Source organism: Pseudoliparis swirei, chromosome 22, assembly GCF_029220125.1.
Source record: "Pseudoliparis swirei isolate HS2019 ecotype Mariana Trench chromosome 22, NWPU_hadal_v1, whole genome shotgun sequence".
NCBI lineage: Eukaryota > Metazoa > Chordata > Actinopteri > Perciformes > Liparidae > Pseudoliparis > Pseudoliparis swirei.
The window spans coordinates 16,094,699-16,116,227 of NC_079409.1; the positions used below are offsets into that span (position 1 = coordinate 16,094,699).

Here is a 21,529-nt window from a genome sequence, read left to right on the forward strand (position 1 = left end):
TTTGGATACAGTACCACTATGTAAGCTAGTCAGAACTGCAGACACAGGTAAGGTTGAACATCAGTAGCATTACGTTTTAACTAAGCTCTACCGGTCTCAAAACTGGACCGAACACATGATTATCAAAACTATCAGAACATGAACATCCCGAGAGCGACACTGACCGTGTTTAAATGCATTCGAATAACTGGCTTAGTCGGACTGAAATCGAATTATCCGTTTCATGTAAACACCTTTGTTCGACTATGTGCGGTCCGACTACGATCCGATTAACAGCCCTGGATAACTCGATCCGATCCGGTTGATAATTCGACTATCGTAACGAATCACTATATGTAACGGTGAATTGGATTAGGAACTGGACTTTGCCTCTTTGCGCATGCTTGAGATCCCGCCGCCCTCCCCCCCCCTCCCTCCCATGTCGTGACCCGGAAGTCGAAAGAGTCGAAAGAGACGATAATGTCACGATGAACATCATGCAAGAATAGTAGAGGGATGTAGCTTCGCCTTGCTCTCTGTTCGCCATCTTTCTCGAAATGTTGATGTTGTTGTTGTTGGTAGTGGTGAAGAGGTCAAGCGGAAATGGCTGTATCACCATGAGTTGTAATGAAAACAGCGCCACCTATCGTATCGGATATGACATGCTTTCGGCCAATGATTCGAATTACTCACTGCCATGTATATTGGGATAATAGCAGATCCCCCAAAAGATAGCATAGTCCGACTAAAGCAAGATTCGAATTATACCATCATGTAAACACACTGACTGAGCATTATTTACACTGTTAATCCCCTCAGCTTCAGAGGGAGCCCACACTTCTGTTTTCCTGCCATACGCCTGCAGTGAATTGGTTGCGAAGCCAAAGATAACCACTCGTCTGAGAGGTTAGTTAGAGAAAGCTGAGAAAGGACCTCAATCGGGCTGAAACAGGAAAGATCACTACGGATGGAAGGCTTCCTAACCTCTCCAAACTCAGGCAGAGAATTAATTTGTTTTACAATACATGTATTCCCCCCCGCCGAGACAAGCTGCTGACAGTGCAGCCGAGGTCTAGTCCTGCAAATCCTAAACACAACAACCACGAAACAGCGAGGTGGTCTTTCAGCAGCACACTTACACGGCAAGTGTGAAGTAGAATCATTACCGAACACGGCAGGGACAAGAAAGCACATAACACTCACTGCTTAATAGCATAACAGTGTTCTAGTGCCTCCAGATAGACGAGCTGCTCATCACTTTGTCAGGATAAGTTCCACCCTATTTCTTATTATGAATATCCCATTTTGGAGCAAAGCATTTTTTTTTATCAGTGCAAAACCCCCTCACATTGCAACCGCAGCCATGGAGAGAATTAAGAGAGGCATCAATCTCCTTTTATCACTGCCCTGCTCATCGTTATGTGTTTTACAGCTCAGGGGATGAGCATGGCGGGGAACAAAGGCGGCTGACAGTAGTACTTCCTGAACTGATCCGATTGGCTGCTCTCATCAGACCACAGCTGCAGCGAGCTGAGGCATGAATAAATGTGGCGTCTGATGATGTGAAATTTCATGCTTTACTGCCATTCTTTTTTCATTGCTACACTTGCTTGTTTTGTTTTCAGTCAGAAGACAAAGTGTCAGCGGATGTGCACAATGTTTGAATAATGAATGAGACATATATAATGTAGAATATATCATGATGAAAATATCTGGAAACACTTTGGATGCTTTAAAATTCAACTGCTGATAGTTTGTCTTCCGAGTGAATATGAAATCCTTCTTTAACTTTAACAAAATTGGGTACAACCAATTACAGTAATTCAATACATGTTACCGTCTATGCATAATCTCTGCATGCTGCTTGTGAATCTGTGGCACACTAACAAGCGTCAGTCAACCTCCAAAATGTGTTTCACACAACTGAGGTTGACCAAGTGTTCAAAGGGCCGGGCAGAGGGATTAGGATTTGTGCTTTGAGATTAGGATTATAGTCCAGGTTGGCAGGACGCCCTCCAACACTGGATAGCTGTCAGGGTTTTCACAAACTGGACTAGGGTGGGAGTGATCGGGCGGGGTACCTCTTTGAACAGTGTCCGCCTGCAGGGCGTCCTCTGAGAACCCGGTGTGTGTGTTTAGGTTACAGAGATAAGGAACAATCCCAAGGGTTCATTCATTCATCAGCATGCCAGCCACACACACAATGGGGAGGAGGTTTGTGCGCGCGTGCGTTGTGTGTGTGTAGCTATGTAATGGTGAGCTAAGATTTCTGGGTAAATAGGATCACGCTGTGGACCACAGGGATGAAGAAGTGAGACAGAAAAAAGAAGAAAAAACACAGAACGAACAGAGCAGACATATTATTGTTGTTACATCCAGAAACAAGTGGAACGTGAAGCACAGTGCTTTGTTAAGGAGAGAGGGACGTACACAGGTATGACATACACACACACACACAAAGAGAGAGGGAGAGGGAGAGAGAGACAAAGAAAGGAATGACTGAGACAAAGACAGAGCAGGGAGGGAGGAGGAGGGAGGGGGATTTCGCTCAGGGCTTGTGTTGGCATTACCCATTGCTTCCCTCTGGAGCCAATAGATAACATCAGTCAGCACTAATAATGAACACACACACACACACACAGACCTGAACACTGATTTTAATGATAAAAACACAGTTAGTGTAGTTTAGATCATGAATGATAATCCTCCCCCCCCCCCCCCCATCAGTGAAGCTTCTATCCTCTCATGATTAGTTGTGTATAATCAAAGTAAAAATAACCAAAAGGAGACATTATGTAAAACTAACAGTGGGTTTCCTGTAAGAACTCGAGAAGGACGCGACGCGTTTTAGAGGAATCAGAACACAGAAAGCCTGAGAATGGGTAAAGTACCTTTAGTGGAAGCACTAAAATAATAATAAGGTTAACGATTTTGAAAAGAAATTGAAGAGGAAGGCACTGTTTTTTACCCATTTCAGCAAAACGGTGAAATGTGGTATATTTTATGGCACCAGAGTCATAAAACATCAATAGCCTGTTCAACATTTGCTGATCTGTCAAAATCCACAAAGACCCAGAACACAATGAACAGGGGGGGGCATTTCCTTTACAATTTACTCTGTATATGGATATGAACACGATAAGCTCTGCATACTCTAATTATGACCATTTTCCTCCATAGCAAGCAATTTGCAGAAGGCAACGACAAAAACAGCAGTGCAACATCGACTGCGAGGACACCATAAAAACCAAACAAGCGGTAAAAACATATGAGAGCGCCGGTTGAGAAGTCAAATAGCTGCACGTGTGCGGGCAAATGTCTGACACATTTCCTCAAAAGCAGAGGCAAACTGTCCATTATAAAACACAGAATTCCACAAAGTTCTGATCTGTATTGAAACTCACTGTCTGAATGATCCTCAAGATTGAAAACACGGCTTTAAAGACTCATAAAGGCAACCAAAATGAGTCTGGAGATGAATTATTCTTAATTGTATCACTCTGGCTGGAGTGTTTCGACAGATAACATCACATTGATTCGGCCTGATTGTTCCGTTAGCCGTTTACTATGACACAAATATCATTATCATCCAATCAATGCGGACTGTTGTCTGTTGTCCGTGACCTACAAACCTCATTCAATTACATCCAACGAGAGCAGACAGCCACTGTAGAGCAACCAGGGCACTGCACGACAACACCCTGCAGCCACTTGTCCCACAGTAGGACCAACCGGTACCCACCAGGGACAGTCAGAAGGAGTTCAGCATGTCCACATGTAGAAAACATGTCCAGATTAAGAACAAACCTCGAACTAAGACGTTCAATGATGCCATCAACATAAAAGGAGGTCAAAAGGAGCTCCATGAAGTAACACTACCTTGTTCTACACATTTGATCCAGCAGTTGAAACCAATACAGGATAAAATCAAAACCTATTAAGCCAACGACCTGAAGCGGGGTCAATTATATTTTTAAGACTGTCTGAGTGACAATGACCCTGACCTATGAGGTAATGAAGATGAATGACTGGGGGCGGTGCTAGCATGGAGCCAGGCTATGTGGTGGGTTTATAGCTCTCCGGGGAGGCTTTTATAGTGTGTTGTGGACTAGAAACATGCTAAACCTTGCTATTAAAAAATAAATTATAATTCAGCTGGGTGGAGAGCAATACAACAATACAACACCGAAGGAAACTGATAGATGCTCATCCTCTAAAATGTGACAGTGAGCGAGCAGACTATCGGACGTAATGTGCATGGTCATCCTCGTAATGAGAACAGCCACGCTGGGAGTGTTCCCTGTGCCTCACACGTTATGTAACAAGTTACGTGATGCATGGTGGTCATTCAAAGTAAATACACAATCTTATCAATATCCATTTCCCAACGTTCAGTCAAGTGTTGTTATAATATTGCTGGAAATAATCGTTTCATTCTGGACTTTCACTGGGAGGGTTTGCATCTTCAGTGCTCCGTTTATTTATTTTTAATTTTGTGTTTGGTCAATGATATTGATTTATTTAGATTTATCATAATTTCATGCATAAATCGTATTACAAGAGGATTATTTGAGGCATGTGTGTGACAAGGCTACCGGGTAGCTTGTGACGATGCAGTGCACTGCCACGTTGTCGCATGTGGAGCTTTGTGTGCATTGGGCTCTCTCTCTTCTTGACTTTTTCCAGGAAGGATAAGAGAGCTTTGATGAAAGAGAGACCCTGCAAATGTTTTTGAGTGAGGTCATGCTGCAGCCATGTCTGCTGCTGTGCCATAAAGGGCTGAATAGGGGTGTGCAGTGTGACCATAAGCAGCCTACTTCAGGGACGAGCGAGGATTATAGATCCAACACTCCAAGACATTTCCACCGTTTAGGCTCTCTTCACTGAGGTGAGGAGAGGATGACGATATCGGTTACAAACTCAAGAGGGAATGACATGCTAACGTACTGAAGGATTCAGTGCTGTGTGTTTTTTATCTGCGCTAGAAAGAGAATATATATATGTTAAAGCTGATCAGTGATGCTCCTTTGCCCATCTTGTTCTCTGTGGCGTTTGCTGGAGGTAACGAGCATTTTATGTGGAGTGAGCTTTGTTTAAAATAGACTTTTAGTTATGTTAGTGAGCAACCAATCATAGGATAGTTTAGGAGGCTGTGACTCATTTGCATTGCAGTTAACACACCAGTCAAAATATTCGTTTCAAATAAAAATGTGGAATAAATGGTCTTTTGGATGAAGGACATTTTGGGAGTTGCAGGCGAACATTACGTAATTTATCAAAAAAGTGCTGTGGATCTACAGTAAATTATACCGAAATGCAGAGTGGTTCATGTGGATTTTGAAAAGTCATGATGTCAACATCACTGCCATATGTATCCTTCTTTTCAGTATATTTGGCCTTCTGTTATGTAATTGCAGGAGTATAACATGGTCCATTTAACAAATCACAAAAATCCACACTATAGCGGACTATACGCTCACTGGAGTACAGTGTATACTGAAGTGATGACCTGTTTGACTTGTTTTCTGCCTGGTTAGCTCTGAATGTCCCCCAATTATGTTAATAGTCACCACAGCATATGGTCAGAAACACAGAGTTAACTATTTAATAGAAACAATGATTATGTGCCAAACAACATTATAACTATTTGAACTTGGGCTGAACCTCAATTAAAGTGTTTGTGTGTAATCAACCAAGCAGAGGTTTAAATGCATAAGGTGTATGTGGTCTTTGTCACTCTCCTCTAACCACAAGTACCAAAATCCAAACACCCGCTTAAGAAAAAAAAAGAAGAGAAGGAAAGAAAGATTAAGCATGAAGAGACTTTGAGGGCACAGAATAGATAACATAATGATTGCTTTACGCAAAGTAAACTTTATATACGTTCCTTTTTATACAACATAAAGATTACTAAATGTTTCATCATTAACCATTGTATAAATAAGAGTACTTAAATAGCAAAGTTGCAATACATTCACAGCTAAACCTTTTCTGTAAAGAAACTACAGCCACACTATAGATTGGATTCAATCTATTGTCATTGCACAGAGTACAGGTACACATGCAACGAAATGTGTTCACTGCATTTAACCCATCCTTAGTGATTAAGGAGCAATGGGCTGCAGTGAAGCGCCCGGGAAGCAACTGGGGGTTCAGTGCCTTGCTCAAGGACACTTCGACTTGCAACTAATGGGGAGAGCGGGGATCGAACCGATGACCTTGGGGTTGCAGGACGACCCCCTTACCCCACTGAGCTACAGCCGCCTCCTATGAAGAGGAAGGCACTATTTTTAACCTAACCTCCTCCTATATAACCTAAACAGCCGAGAGCAAAGACTAAACACCGTAGTCGGTTATCAAAGGGAATTTAAAATGTGGAGGATACTTGCTCTGCAGCCTTTAAGGAAATGGTTTTAGCGCCACAACAAAAAGAAGACTGTGAGAGGACATCACAGGTGATCATCAGGGAGAACAGAACCGGGTCACTGCCCCTAATGATAGACCTCGAGGTTAATGACAAGACAGAGAGGGAGGGCAGGAAAGGCAAGTTGGATAAGATGTTAGGCTTCGGTCCTCAGATGGAAGCGAGGCTCTTTAAACGTGTCCCTGGGATCTGAGGACGTGTGCTGAGGCGGTGGGAGCCATTCTGAAACCAAACAAGTGACTGAGACTTCCTGGATTCAGGTATCGGCTCTACCCGCTCTTCATCATCTTCAAAGTAAAGTCCAAAAAAAAAAAAAAGATTAAAATCAGAGCTCCTCGCAATCCAATTGTGCTTGATGTGTTTGTGCTGTGTTACTGCCACTCCCACAGACAAAGCAAACAATAGGTTGCAATAAAGCAGTTAACTACTGGTGACAGTCTCTGGCTAGGACACACACACACACAGGCACACACACGCACACACTTTCCTTGATTCACACCAGGAGATCAAGAGGAAGTTGTGACACCCCACCAACCCTCCAGTGTTGTTGCCTTAAATGGGAGATGTGTGAATGAGTAACACGGCTACGTGAGTTATGGCCGGACAACAGAAAGCATTATGATCTCTAGTTCTCACAACATTATCGAAGTCTAGCCGTTCTCACAATATATGTTCATGAATGACTTTAGATAGCAACGCCATTAGCGACCCTGTTCCCCTGTATGAACATCGACTGTATTGTGACACTACGTTGTGCTCTAAGCTGTTAAAGGACTTGATGTTTGCCGAGTTGCCCCTATTCTTCCAGCTTTACACTCCATCACTATGATGATTTCTGTCTGCAAGTGTTTTTCAATACAGTATAATTACAGCCCCTCATCCCCTCTGCCTTGTACAGAATGTCTCATTGCCCGTCCTCCTCTCCCTCTCCGTTCCTCCCTCCTCTGCCCCCGGGTCTGTTTGATGGACTAATGATATTATCTGTACCTCCTTCAAACCTTCCGTCTTCAAAGGAGGGAGATGACTGTATCATCAAGCTTTAGTGTGCTTAGGAGACTCCTCGGGCTCTGTAGTGCTGCACATCCAGTCGGGGCAAAGCTCCGCGGGAAAAGGGGGAGAGCCTTGTGCGTGTTTGAGGAAAGAACCATATTCCTCCCTTCAATAAAGGTGTCGTAAACACTGTAGATAGATGCACAACATTGTCTGAAGGACATAAAACACTCTCCTGTATGTGGCTGCAGTAAACTGGCAAAGGAAGTTCAATAAATGTCAACGAAAAACATAAAATCCAGACAGTAGATCACGATGGGAGGCAGTTGTGTGTTTGGATGAAATGCCTTACAGTACAACGTATGCATCAGCAGCTAGATGCTCAATGACCGTGTTTACATGCATTCGAATAACTGGCTTAGTCGGACTGAAATCGAATTATCCGTTTCATGTAAACACCTTTGTTCGACTATGTGCGGTCCGACTACGATCCGATTAACACCCCTGGATAACTCGATCCGATCCGGTTGATAATTCGACTGTCGCGGCATGTAACGGTGAATTGGATAAAGAAATGGACTTTGCGTCTTTGCGCATGCTTGAGATCCCGCCGCCCTCCTCCCCCCTCCCTCCAATATCGTGACCCGGAAGTCCAAAGAGACGATAAGTTGTCACTGCCGGGAGCCTGGCCGGCAGAAAACAAACAAACAACGCCAATAGCGCCATTTGCATTCGCTGTACTCCTATTAACATCATGCAAGAATAGTAGAGGGATGGAGCTTCGCCTTGCTCTCTGTTCGCCATCTTTCTCGAAATGTTGATGTTGTTGGTTGTTGTTGGTGGTGGTGAAGAGGTCAAGCGGAAATGGCTGTATCACCACGAGTTGTAATGAAAACAGCGCCACCTATCGTATCGGATATGACATGCTTTCGGCCAATGATTCGAATTATACCATCATGTAAACGCACTGACTGTTCACTGTGTGATCACGTACGAATATATTACATGTGTTTTGTTGCTGCTGCAATCCTGGAAATGTCGCCGCTACGTATGAACTAAGAGGATTATCATATCTTATTCATTTTATTTGTACAATGCAATGTTTAACATAAATTAAAATTGGTTTAAACGGACAATTCTGTTGTTTTAATACAGTAATATGGTCTAAGGCCAACAGATTAAACTGCAGGTGTGTGTTCCACTCTCAGAAACAGGAAGCAGGCAGTGGAATGCGTCACTTTTTTTTCCTTTATGGTCACACAATTACCTGATTATTTTTTAACAGAAAGTGGTGCCATCAGTAACATCCGTTCAGTGATTTTAAATAAAAACAGCCTCTGGCATGTTTACATTTATGTTAATTAATGGGCCACAACTAAATAAACCAAAAAATAATATCTGAGGTAGTGTTACTTAATTATTATTTCTCTGATTGTAGTACATCTGTGATCGCTCTTGAGCTCAAAATAGCTCAGGATCAAATAAACTAAAGCTACAACTGAATTTCCAAAGTTGTCATGTGAGAAAATAAAGTTGTTCACAGGCTGAGGAGCCCCCCCCATGTGACCCGTAGAGATCTTTAAATCAGTCAAACTCGGTTGCAGCATGCTTGTGCTTCTTCTAAACACTTGACTGTGTTTCACTGTACAGCCAACATGACAACATCTGATCCCAAATTAAAAAGCAAATATATTCTTCTTTTATGACCAAGTCTAACATTAGATACGATAACGCTCACGGACGAAAAGTGTTCACTGTGAGCCACTTCCTGTACAATCGGGCCTCTCAAACTGTGTTTCTCTGCAGAGCAACAAACACTAGTTTATTTGTTCAGTCCGGTCAAGCAGTGCGTTGATACTCCCAGAGTCAGAGTCATTCTCATGCTCTGTGCCTGGATGACATACCAGAACCACTCCACTGGCATTCCTCACTTCTCAGTACGGACTCCCACTTCTTTGCATTGTGTGTGTGTGTGTGTGTGTGTGTGCCACTATATCCTCTGTTTCCAGCTCCCACATGATGGCATTGTTGTCATAACCACATCAAGAGTTAGCCTCATGCCAAGGACCTGACTGAACCTTTTGTGTGTCTTGTGTTGGCAGACGGCTGGGGATTGGATTTTGAAACAAGAGTTTGAAAATATTTGTGTTAAATTCAAGTTTATTTCGAAAGCTTTAGGAGGCTCATGCTGCTTCCATCGATATAGGTTGTTTTGCTGCGTTTCCCCGATGTCTTAAACATTACAATAGGTCATGAGAAAGTGGAATTTTCTTTTCCTCTTTTGTGACATTGGAAAATGGTGAAGTTGATATTTCATGATTAAAATACCCTCACATGGGTCTCTCATGTGCTCATCTCGCTCTGATGGCTCCAGATTCCAGCATTAATAATGTGTCTCCAGTTAATGATCAGCTGACATGAACTGACAAGTGCAATGTTCTTATGGGAGCTCTCTCTCTCCTGCTGCTTCGCACCTCGGTTGCTCACAGATCATTTAGCGAGTACAAGAGATGTGAAGGTGAAGCTCATCATTTCGGTGTCTCTGCTAATGTCCCTTAATGACATATTAAATTCATTGCTGTAACTACAAATGTGTGGATATTTAAGTTAAAGTATGGGTTCTGGCTAATAGATCTGTCAGTGTCACACGGTTTCAAATCCCAAAGCAGACCACCTGGCTTTGAAAAGTGTGTTTTTTCCCCAACCTCTTTTCTTTGTCGGTTCCACACAGAGCTTCTCATTCCACTGAGAGTTGTACAACTAAAAGACTCTAAATGCCATTTCCACCCAGAGCCCCACATGTTGTGCAGATTCATTCACGGCAAAGGAGCGCGTTCTGATTGAACCACAAAACTTTATGGATGCTGCTCAGATATGGATTTACTGAGGAAACAACCGTCTTTAGCTTTTAATCCACTTCAGCCAATGAGCGTTTTTTTAATGATCTACCAAGTATTCATTATTCAACATTCAGTGTATACACTGCTCCCTGGCGAGCGGTTAACGGCCTGAGCTGCTATTTCCACCTGGCCAATAGGCACACGGAGGGCCATCGTGGATACATAGTTAGAGGTTTAACTGGATGAATTACTTATTAGAGCATTGGGCCAATGCGTTGAACTTTAACTGATGCTTTCATTGTATTAGCATGACTTTTCATGGAGGATAGAGAGACTTTAAGGGGAGGCCTGCAGGGAGAGACGTCAGGCAGATACTGTGTGAGGTGAAAGAGACAGGTGTGTGTTGGTGGAAGGTTATTGTAGTCTGGCCCACTGTTTAACACAGTCAGCAGCAGCAGTGGCACACAGCTCACACAGGTGATCGCGGTACTTTAAAACCCTTCGCTCCCGATTGCCACAATTTGCCTCAAAATCAGACTCTTTGGTGTCATAGCTCCGTCAGTTTGAAGACACAATCATAGTACACACACACACACACAAACTCTCAGACACTTTCAAAGGATATCTTTATCTCTGATGTCGGTCAGGGTAAAAAAAAAACATAACCCTTCAGCAATTAAAGCACCTTGTAACTCCAGAACTTGCCTGAGAAACAGCACTTTTTAAAGTGTTATTGAGCATCAAACTAATCCAGTCATTGTTTGCCTATTAATGCGTACACTGCAAACAAGAACAGTTTGCTTATTGTTCGAGAAGAGACCAGAATATATGCACAAAAAATGAAAAATGTGTGGCTGAGAGTGTTTAACTTACTAACTCCCATGTTTGAGTCTGCTTCATCAAACTGTGATGGATCATTAGTTATTCGGATCTCATGCAACACTGTCTTATTCAATTTGCAAAGGATTCTTAAACTTTGGCACGCATATAATCCACAGCGGAAAACCCACAACCCAGATACTTGGAAGCTTTCCGGCAATCAGTTACAAAACCTTCCGTGTTGGAAGAAACCTCTCTGCATCTCATGATGCTAGCCAACTTGAATTGAATGTGAGCAGTGGGACTGAAAGATATTCAATGCTTTTGGCAAAGGGTCTTTGAATTCTCCCGTGACAAGATTACTACGATGACCGGTCCTCAGACTAAACAAGACGTTCAGGGTGGACGTCAGCATCGTTTCCCCGCAATCTCTCCACCTTTGATGTGCAGGAAATTACCACAAAATCAAAGTGGAACTGAACCTGAAAAGACAGAGTGGCAATGCAGTGATGCTCACTGCTACGGGTAAAATAATGAATGTCTGTCAAGTTCAGAGGGGAGAGGGAGAGAGAGAGAGAGAGACGGGGGGGGGGGGGAGAGAGAGCGAGAGAGATGGAAACCAGAGAGGTATTGATGTTCCTTAATGAAATCTGTACATTTTAAGAGCAGAGATACGTGGGAGAAGAAGACAGGGCAAAGATGTAACTGCAGTTACTGCACTTCATGAAGACGTAGCTTGAAAGCAGATGGAGTTGACTCACCAGGACTCGGTTCTCTGTCTTGTCTCCTTTGATCTCCAGTTTGACTCTCCTCCTCAGTGACAGCTTCACCTTCCTCCCCACGGCATCCCTCACGCTCTCTACACAGAGAACATGAGAGGAGGTAAAAAAATAAGGTGAGATTCAGTCTCAGCACGTTTTACAGTGAATTAGAAAAAGAGAAAAGCTGCCAAGTGGTTCATCACGCATTACAATCCCGTTACTTTGTCGGCTCCTTCTTCAGAGTCTCAACACAGACCCAATCTCAATCATGAGCTCAAGTTGTGTCCGAATTTCAACATGTTGATCTCTGCAGCAGAGCACAGAGCAGTGTATACACAGGGGATACTTATCCATATCCACTGATTAGAAAAATATGTCGATGTAAAATGTATCAAGTCCGATTTTAACACACCACCAGAGGAATGATATTTCTTCTAGTTTTCATTTGATTTGCGCGTCACAAAAACGGATTTCGTTGTGTCAGATGTCATCACATCTGTGTTGCAATGTGAAACAGCCACCAGCAATGCTGACATCTAATACACACATATACAATCTAGTGAACTGTACAACTGTGTGCATGTCCTCATATACTATTATATGATAGATAGTACTGAAAAAGATGAGCAAGATGAACATGAATCTACTTTAAAAAGAGTCGTGATGATCATTCTGGACATGTATCAAGCAACAAGACTAATGGGGCATCGGGACCACATCGGCTTTCCATTCATCTTCAAATGTTCCCGCCTTCTTGCATTTCATCAGATTGATAGAATTCAAATATTAGGGCTCTCCGAAGTTTGAGAGACGACGTAGGACAGAGCTCTCATTCACGTCTTATTATCTTTGTTTGTAGAATAGCAAAGCCAAATAATACAAATACAACAAAATGTTGCTCCACTACAAGTCAATTTCACATGCGGAAATCTGACGGCATTCTTTAGTCTCTATAGAGGTGGTGGTGCTTTCAGCTAAATGCTAGCATGCTAACATTTGCCAATTAGCACAAAACACAAAGAAAGTGCAACAGAGGCTGATGAGAATGACATTATTCGGTATTTTCAAATAAACGAAGTAATTGAACCAAAATAATATTTTGATCATCTGAATATATCAATCCTGACAGAGCCATATTCTGAGTGTATATGCAGGGAGCTGGTTTAGAGAGCAGATCTGGGTCACCCACCCGCCACACACCAGCCGATATAGTCAGTGCACATGTGTCTGAGGACGGAGTGTGTGTGTGTGTGTGTGTGTGTGTAAATCTGTGCTGGCATGCGTGCATCCTCTTCACCTACAGGCTTCCACAAACCATCTTCAGATCAAAGTGAAACTAATAATTAGGTTCATCTGCCAGCTTTTCGAAATGTCCTCCATGGAAAATGAGCACCATTACTGCAAAACTAAAACCAGCATCCACCAAAAATGAGAAATTGTGTGTTAATGAGAATGGGCAGGTTTTGGCGCCTGACAAAAAAATGGAAAAGCCCCCGACGGACTCTCACATATCCTTTTTCTTTGAATTCAGTTTTTCTGCTCTTTCATTAAACTGTGACAGAAGTAGACGTTTTACTAGCTCGCTGGCCCCGTGGTTCGAATGAGGGAGTAAACCCATGTGCACTTGGTCACATGCGTGTGGAAGGCGGAGAAAAGGGTGACCTAAGGCCTCGTAAAAAGCTCCAGCAAACAATTCACAAGCCCGTTAAGTCGGTCGCCCCATTCATTGATGTTGTGTTTATTATGTCACAGAAGAGATCTTCGCTCCAGAGAGTTGCTCATGGAAAACGCTTGGGAGGTGATCACTGGCTGTTATCATAGAAACAGGTAAAGCACGAGTTGAGTCAAACTAACAAATAGAGGTGACACTAAGCCAGAAAGTATCAACAAGCATCAACATTTCTCTCAAAGAAAAACAAGAAATTACAAAACCTTGACAGAAAAAAAGAAGAAGTTGAGTTTAATGCATTCAACGTCAGCTACTATCTGCTTGTTGTTCTGACCAAGTTCGACAGCGAGCACCGTCAGGACGGCAGAGATGAGGACCAAACTGTTCACTAGTTTCAGTTACCGAGCAGTAACAAACACCTGCACAGTCTCAGGTGAAGCGCAGGTAAGCATACCGAGACGGCTCTTCAGTGTTCAGACAACACACGGCTTCTGTTAGGACTCAGCACGTCGCCGCCGGCTGCTCTGAGATAACAGCTTCGACTGCCTGTGGAGCTCTGATGGGTAACACGAGTCATGTCTTTTCCTTATGTCTGAAGAAAAAAAATCTTATTTCATTTAAAATATATTTGCGAGACCGTTTATTTTTCTCTCCTTCCATGAAACGTTTGAGTGTCAGCAACATGTCTTCTTCTAAAGCTAACACACATCCCACTGCTCCACTGTTCTTTAACTTTAACTCTGTTTCCATCTGCAGCATCGGGCTGTAAGTCCTTGTACATGCTGGATGCCAAGAGTGATATTGTCTGGTGATAAATCAACAGCAAACGACGGCTGGTTATGTACTCCTCCAGTCAGCGCCCCATGACAGTAGCGTCACCACAAACCTAATTCCTCATTTGTTAAGTGTGCCGCGTTGGGAAAAGTCATCAGAATCAGGACAACTCTTTAAGAGAGCGGTGAAGACAGAGAACTTGATGACTGTCAATGTAAGACTCTGGAGGCTTTGGGAATGGAATACGATCAATTCAAGCGCTCAGATCCCAAAGTGTCCAATGATAACACGTGTGTTACTCCTCAGAGAATATCTATAAATTGATGAACACGACATTGAGTAGTTCCAGTTGATGAAAAGATGTGGCCATAAAAAAAACATATTGAGTCTTGAGTTTGAATATTTCCCTCATTGTACAAATGGTTTAGCTTCAATGAACCGCTGGAACCAGCTGATTCAGAACATACAGCAGAAGTGATTTTAATAACCTTATGGTTACTTCACGGGGAACTAAAGGTTTTGACTTTGTGAACAGGTTAAGAGAATACGAGATACTTTGCTCTGTACACTAACAGTAAGGGGTTACATTCTTACATCCATCTTTAAAAAAAGAAACACTTGTCTTCTAGTGTCTGCTCCTTCTTATATTGCAAGCGCTCAAACAAGAGGCCAGATAACACGAAAACAATTGGATGATAGTTGTGTGAGGGCACAAGGATATAAACGACACCACACAAGAGGAGAGAGAAGTGGAATCGACTGAGTGGCTGAAACATTGTGTGACTCAGTGGATGAACGCACGTCTGACCAGTGACGACGTGACCAAGCATGTTCCTTTAAGCCTCATCTACATTCTGGGATGGAATAAATGCAGTTAAAACGTAGGCCTGTGAGAGAGAGAGAGAGAGAGAGAGAGAGAGAGCTTGTGCATGTTCAATATTGCACTGAGGTGTTAAAATCTGAGCTACTTTGCCAAACAAAGAAACTCAGAGCTTGGGCCCAACAGGCTGCAGGACTCTTGGGTATGTCCACACTCAGTACTAATAAAGTGCAAGAAACATGGCAGGCTCTAAGCCAGGAAGACGAGTGAGGCTCCGTGAAAACTCCAGGCCAGATGTGTGAGAGTGGACCCAGGGTTACTGCGGGGTAAATAAACCTGCACGTTATGTGGGGTGACATCTAAACTATCTGGCTTTTCTTCCAAATATAGGCTGTAGTCCACATCACATCAACACACCGTGATCAACAACAGCAGTGCTCCATGTTTACACAGCTCCAAGCGTTACTGCATCACTGGAGGTCTGTTATGAACCGCCTGGTAATACTGTGTAAAGTCATGTCTGAAAGGGACAAGTATTTACACTATATTTTTTTTGTAAGAGATATATAATAATCATAATAATAACAAGAATTTAACAACCAAACTGGCCCAGTGGTGAAAGAGGTTGGACCATCACCACTGTGGGAGATACTAGCATTACCATTCTCTCTCTCAGCCACCAATAGTATGGCTGAATTGTATGAATGGCATATTTATGTTATTGTATCTGTTCAATAAGGACATTTCAAACGTCACCAAAGAGCACGTGCACACTGTGAGTCAGGAGCACGGTGGAGGCAGTAATTGTTCCAGCCTGGACACATGGCTACAAATGATCCGTTCTTACCCAGAAGCTCTTTGGGGACCTCTGACACTTCTTCGCTCATTTTGCTGATGATAATATCCAAAACGATGAAATTTGTTTAGCCAGCACACCGAAAAAGCCTCAAAATATGAGGAAAAACAGGGAGCGCGTGCGAGAGAGAGAGAGAAGTGTCAGGTGGTACCGCCGCCGGTGCGTTTCTCCCGGTTTACGTGCTCCTCTGCTCCTCTCCCGGTGTCCGGTCCAATGTATCCGCGTGTATTTGTGTGCAGGTTGTACGCCGAAGAAAGAGTCAGGAAAACGTCCGCTAAAGTCTCCTCAAAATCATGGTGAAAGGCAGACGATTGTGCGCTTCGGAGGAGATGAAAAGACCACCGCTCACGCGCTCAGCCTCGCCGCCGTGGTCCTACCGTAAAGCTGTCGGGGATACAGTGGCCCGCCAGCCAATCGTGGAGACCGGAGCCCCTCCCCGTTCGGTGATGCGACATTCAGGGAGCCGATGCGATGCCGGGGCGGCGTGGCGTGGCACGGGGGGCGGTGGTGTCAGCCCGATATTAATGAGCAGGCTACAATAGATAGTGGTTCCCAAGCTGGGCACCAGGGACCTCTAGCGGCCCTTGATGGGGGCTGATGGTGGTCCTTGTCCCCCATGCCTGTGTTACAGCAAAGGATGACGCTGTGCATACATGAGCCACATTACACACACAAGGCTCCTCCCAATGGATAAGTCTTAATATAGACATATGTAATTAAAGATAAATACAGACCTCCTATAACTTGCCTATAATAACGTCACGATGACATAACCAATACGAGTTTAAATATTTTTGGGAATATGAGCCTATGGAATTTTCCGCAAAAGACTCTTTTTGTATTAGAAATGAAGAAGAATAAGAAGAAGAAGAAGAAGAAGAAGAAGAAGAAGAAGAAGAAGAAGAAGAACTGAAAATGACATCAACTGTTCAGCTGTGAATGTATTTTTGTTTTAAATGCCCTCTGACACAATATTTCAAGAATTGTTCTTGTCAACGCAGATTTCGCAAGTGTTATCATGACGTTAGCCTTTATATTATAACCACAGAAATATCAACATAAATCAAAATATACACATATTTTTAGAGCATTTTTATATCTTGTCCACTATTTCAAAATATTCTTCATGAAAAAATAGCCCAATAGACCACACAAGCCAATGAGACATTTGCATTGTGAGTTATGGAACAGTGAATGGGTTTATAGATTAATATGAATATCTAACTTCTTACGGTTTGTAAACATTTTAGTATTCATGATCAAAGATGAAGATTTTGAAGATGGCGACACCTTGTGGTGATTCAGTTAAATTACAGACACAGCTTACAACATACCGCTATACTTTATTTAGCTGCTGAGAGTGAAATGCAAACGTTTACAGTTTGATAATGTGCAATTTGACAGAACTTCATGCATTTCTATGATGATATTTATTTCAGTTAAAGCTTGGTTTCATTCAATACAAGTTCCTATGATGTACTATCTATAATTCAACATTTGAGTATATATTGAGCATATTTTACTTGTGGAACTTCTCTCGTTTACTCTTGACAGGTAAATTACGTTTTACTCGATATAACCTAGTCTGACCTAAGTGTAAAATACACAAACAACATGTTTCAACATCTTGTTCATGGCATCCTTCATTTAGTTTCCAGATCTTCTGTTTTCTATTTCTGGTCATTTAAGAAACACAACTCAGGGACAATTGGTCATCATCACTGTCTGTAAAGCTGTCCATTGTTTCTCTCATGTGTCACCACATGTCACCGAGGAGTAGCAACAATGACGTCCGTATACGAGGGATATATAGGCCGACCTTTGAGGCAACCACAGCATGGTTGCATGCACTCCCAATTAACATGCACATATGTTGAAATACTTGTTATCAAATGAACACAAATGTCAAGCAAGAGGTACATCGGTGACGACATGCTGTGTGCTATGGACTCTGTCTAAACATCTAAGAGTGGTAAGGTACAGTTTGAGCTCTGCTGCTTAATCTCATTGAACATGGTCTCTAGTTTGTCCGTCAAGGAGCTGAGCTGTGAAGCCTTCAGCATCTTTGGCAGTGTTTTCAGCTGCTCCTCGGGAGCCCGGGTCAACCACGCTCTGATCTGATCCATGAGAGGACCCCTCTGTTTGGGGAGAGTCCCATCCTCTAATTTATGAATGTGCCTGTTGGAGGGAGAGGAGGGGTAATCAGCATATTCAGTGAATTCAGAGGTGACAGGATTAGTTGTACAGAGATATAACGATGGGTTCACAGAGGGAAGCTATAGACCAACCTGGCAACAAATCTCTTTAATTTGATGACACGTATCCTGTGCATACTGAGGAATCCTGAGAAAAATGTTCTGAGCGTCTCACCTGCAAAAGAAAGTTATACCGCATAAGTTGGAACGACAACAATGCTGTCATTTACGTAATTATAACTATAAGTGCCGGACGGTTAAAATCAACTGTAGGCCTACATAAAAGTACGCACTGCCATTTGAAAGATCCTCACAGGAGCCACACATCGTATCTTGGTTGAGCGAGCCGGGGAGAAGCGCAATCTGTCCGCCTGCGCATTCCTGGTGTTTTACGCACGACTCAAGCGCAGAGGATGAGGTGGAGAAGTGGCCATTGGAACAAGTTTCACAAACAGTGTTTGTTTGTGACGTACCTAAAGAAAAGAGCAATGCATGTCGGGTCATTACAATGATTTACAAATACCGCAGCTGCTCCGAAGAGCCCATGTGGTCGCGCGCATTTCAGCAGTTTATTCTTGAACATTGAATGATAAATGCATAGTTTACTGAATTAATGTTTTTTCTTCTTCTTTTTTGTAAACATTCACAAATCGATGACAAAGTAAAACAAGAAAATGTGAAAAACCTTTAGTTTGAACACCGTGTCTGGGCCCGCAAGCTAAGTGTCTCATGCACGAATCCCCGCTTATGTAGAAGCCGTCTTTGCACCGACAGACTCGGTTGCTGGTTGCTGTGCACTCCGTCTCCACCTCCTGCTTCTCAATGCATAGGTTGTTGCAGTAGAGGCACTTGGGCAGGTAGTTCCACAACTCGGTGAAGTGGTGGTCTCTGCACCGCGCGCACACGGTGGGCGTGGTGCCGCTGCAGTACGTCGCCATGTGCGTTCCGGGTGGACACTTGTCACAGGTGAGGGCTTCCCCGGTGAGAGAGTCTCGGTGTGCAAAGGTGGGAGTGGATTCCACACCAGAGAGCAGGAGCAGCAACGGTACGAGGAGCTGAGGAGAGGGGCATGATCAGTCAGCCTACTGTTACTGCAGCCTCCGTGTTGCGTTTTATTGGACTTTCACTCCTTCAACTAGTGCATTAACTATGAATTATTGCATATGCAAGCAATAGCTTTACAACTAGCGCAAAAATGTTTTCCCTAAAGGACACAGTAAATACACAATGATAAAAACCAGGATAATCGCAGTGATATTAGAATGTCATTGGAGAATAGAGTATTATCTATCACGTTAGATCACATTAGATGAGTTCCTTATTGACACATCAGTTGAATTTTGATACATAGGCCGATTTGGGTCATACTTTATTTAATTGTTTACCTCTTTTGGGTGCATTATAGCAATGTAAAATGTAATATAAACGTATTATGTCATTTATACTGCCTAGATTTGTGTACAAAACAACATTTGACAGCAGCAGTATTTGCCATACAACTCTTTATAACATAAAGAAAGTCTGCCAGATGGTTTTCAATAATATTATTATTACATGCCATTTAGATGACGTTTTTATCCAAAGCGACTTACAATCCTTGTTACATTCATACACCGTAGACGAAGCTACAGGGAGCAACTCAGGGTCAAGTGTCTTGCTCAAGGACACATAGACTAGGGCAGGGATTGGACCTCCAACCCCGTGATTGAAAGACGGACCTGCTACCCACTGACCCAAAGTCGCCCTTAATATAAGAAGTAACTTTCTTGTTTCTCCATAGAGACAACCACTATTTCCTCAGAGTATTAATGACTCTCTACATGTCAAAACACACAAAAAGGGCTAGCATTCATAAGACACATATACACTATGTATGGCATCTGCTACAAGTACCTAACTAGAGTGATAACATTTTGCTCCAGTATCCATTATATCAAGAAAGCAATTTTCCATCAAATACAAAATAAAAAGCCACACATATTTCTCTAGTCACTCATTTAGATTAGGAAAGATACATAGCTATAATGACAACTTGAAGTTTCAGAATTTACATAAAAACTGAACACATATTGTTATTTTCATGAGACATAATCTAAAGCATAACTAGTCACCATGTATGTCCCTGTCTTTGTAGTTTTTAATCATCATAAAACTTGTTGCGTTGTACAGAATACTCACCATGCTGATGATGTGCTTGTCACCCATTGGTTGAAGAGGGTTTCAAAGAAGAATAAGTGTCATTTATATAGTGTTCATATATACGGAACCTGTGTGGGCGTTTGTGGGCGTCTGTGGTTTTTTGTGGATAATCAGTCGTATAATCGTGATTTAAAAAAGGTCAAATTACTTCCACGTATAGAGTGAGTTAGAATTTTGAACACGATAGCTTAAAGAAAGAGGGAAGGTTGTCAGTCTGTGATCGACCTGAGATCAAAAGCAGGCTGTTTCTGGTTCTCTCTTGTCTGTGAGAAGAAACTCATCTCAACAACCATAACAAGCTTCTCATATACTGGCATTTATTCAGAGGTCATTAAAATTGCAGCCAAATGTCCTGCTGGCCCAGGCTTCTTCTTCTAATAATGGTGGGAGCAGAACAAAGACCAACAGGACAAGGGTCGCAGGGGGCTGGAGACGATTCCAGCTGACATTGGGTTAAGGGTACACCCTATAGCTCGCCAGATTATTGCAGGTCTGACTAATATATAGACAGACCTTTAACGTTCACACCTATACAGAGGTTAATAGTCCTCAGTTAACCTAACCTGCATGTCTTTTGGCCGGGAGGAAGCCAGAGAACACCCACTCTGACACGGAGAGAGCGTACTGATGAGTGTAGCATGTGTGGCGAGTCAAACTCAGGTCAAATTCCCATGAAACACTCCAGACTGACACTCTTGTGGGAAAATATGTGCTGTGGAAGAAGATTTTTCAGAGCCAGAAGACAATGCTGATGATCCAAGGAAGATTCAGAGTAAATCCGGACTGCAATGTTTGCCAGCATTTTTATCCATATCCATGACATACAATTGAGCTCTTTCATTGCTCACCGATAATACTGGACATGGTCATTTGGGCGGAACATTTTTTAAAACATTTTACTTAAAGCTACTATGAGAAGCTTTCATGTTGTGTTGATTCTGGTGGCCTCTGTGGACAATGGAGGTAGGGTTTCCTCTGCTGGCCTTCGTTTGTTCCCAACGGAAACTCACAACAAGAAGCAGTTCTGCTCCTGGCCAGAGGAGGAGCCACTGCTGCCGGCACCGAGTTCTCCAAGATGACGAGCATAAAGAATAACTTTATAGAAATAGCCAATCTTCCCGCTGATGGTCTCGTTAACCTATATAGGTCGTACAGAGGTATCAATATGACATTGGGAAACCAGTTAAAAGTTAAAATCTATGA

General features: G+C 42.8%; 2 protein-coding genes across 3 annotated transcripts in view; both read right to left on the reverse strand.

Moving 5' to 3' along the window:
• The window catches only part of LOC130213356 (F-actin-uncapping protein LRRC16A-like), a 59,297-nt gene extending 43,029 nt beyond the window's left edge, over nt 1–16,268 (reverse strand). For both annotated transcript variants that reach the window (XM_056444909.1, XM_056444908.1), the window contains exons 1-2: nt 15,924–16,268; nt 11,814–11,911 (exon numbers count right to left, since the gene is read on the reverse strand). In XM_056444909.1, coding sequence (XP_056300884.1) covers nt 11,814–11,911; nt 15,924–15,963 — 138 coding nt within the window. In that variant the 5' untranslated portion in view covers nt 15,964–16,268. The remainder of the gene's footprint in view (nt 1–11,813; nt 11,912–15,923) is intronic.
• A 987-nt stretch (nt 16,269–17,255) lies between these two features.
• On the reverse strand, nt 17,256–20,337 carry LOC130213358 (tumor necrosis factor receptor superfamily member 6B-like). The gene is made up of 5 exons (XM_056444911.1): nt 20,306–20,337; nt 18,813–19,182; nt 18,421–18,600; nt 18,221–18,302; nt 17,256–18,110 (listed from the first exon to the last, which is right to left on the reverse strand). Exons 1-5 carry the CDS (start codon nt 20,330–20,332, stop codon nt 17,888–17,890), a joined length of 882 nt encoding a protein of 293 aa, XP_056300886.1. The 5' UTR covers nt 20,333–20,337; the 3' UTR covers nt 17,256–17,887.
• Between the last annotated feature and the right edge of the window lie 1,192 nt (nt 20,338–21,529).

Coding starts and splice junctions, on each gene's coding strand:
- LOC130213358 (XM_056444911.1), bottom strand. CDS start 20,332: ATGGGTGACAAGCACATCATCAGCATG. Junction 19,183..20,305: donor ACAAGCACATCATCAGCATG/GTGAGTATTCTG, acceptor CCCTCTCCTCAG/CTCCTCGTACCGTTGCTGCT. Junction 18,303..18,420: donor TGAGGATCTTTCAAATGGCA/GTGCGTACTTTT, acceptor TTTCTTTTGCAG/GTGAGACGCTCAGAACATTT.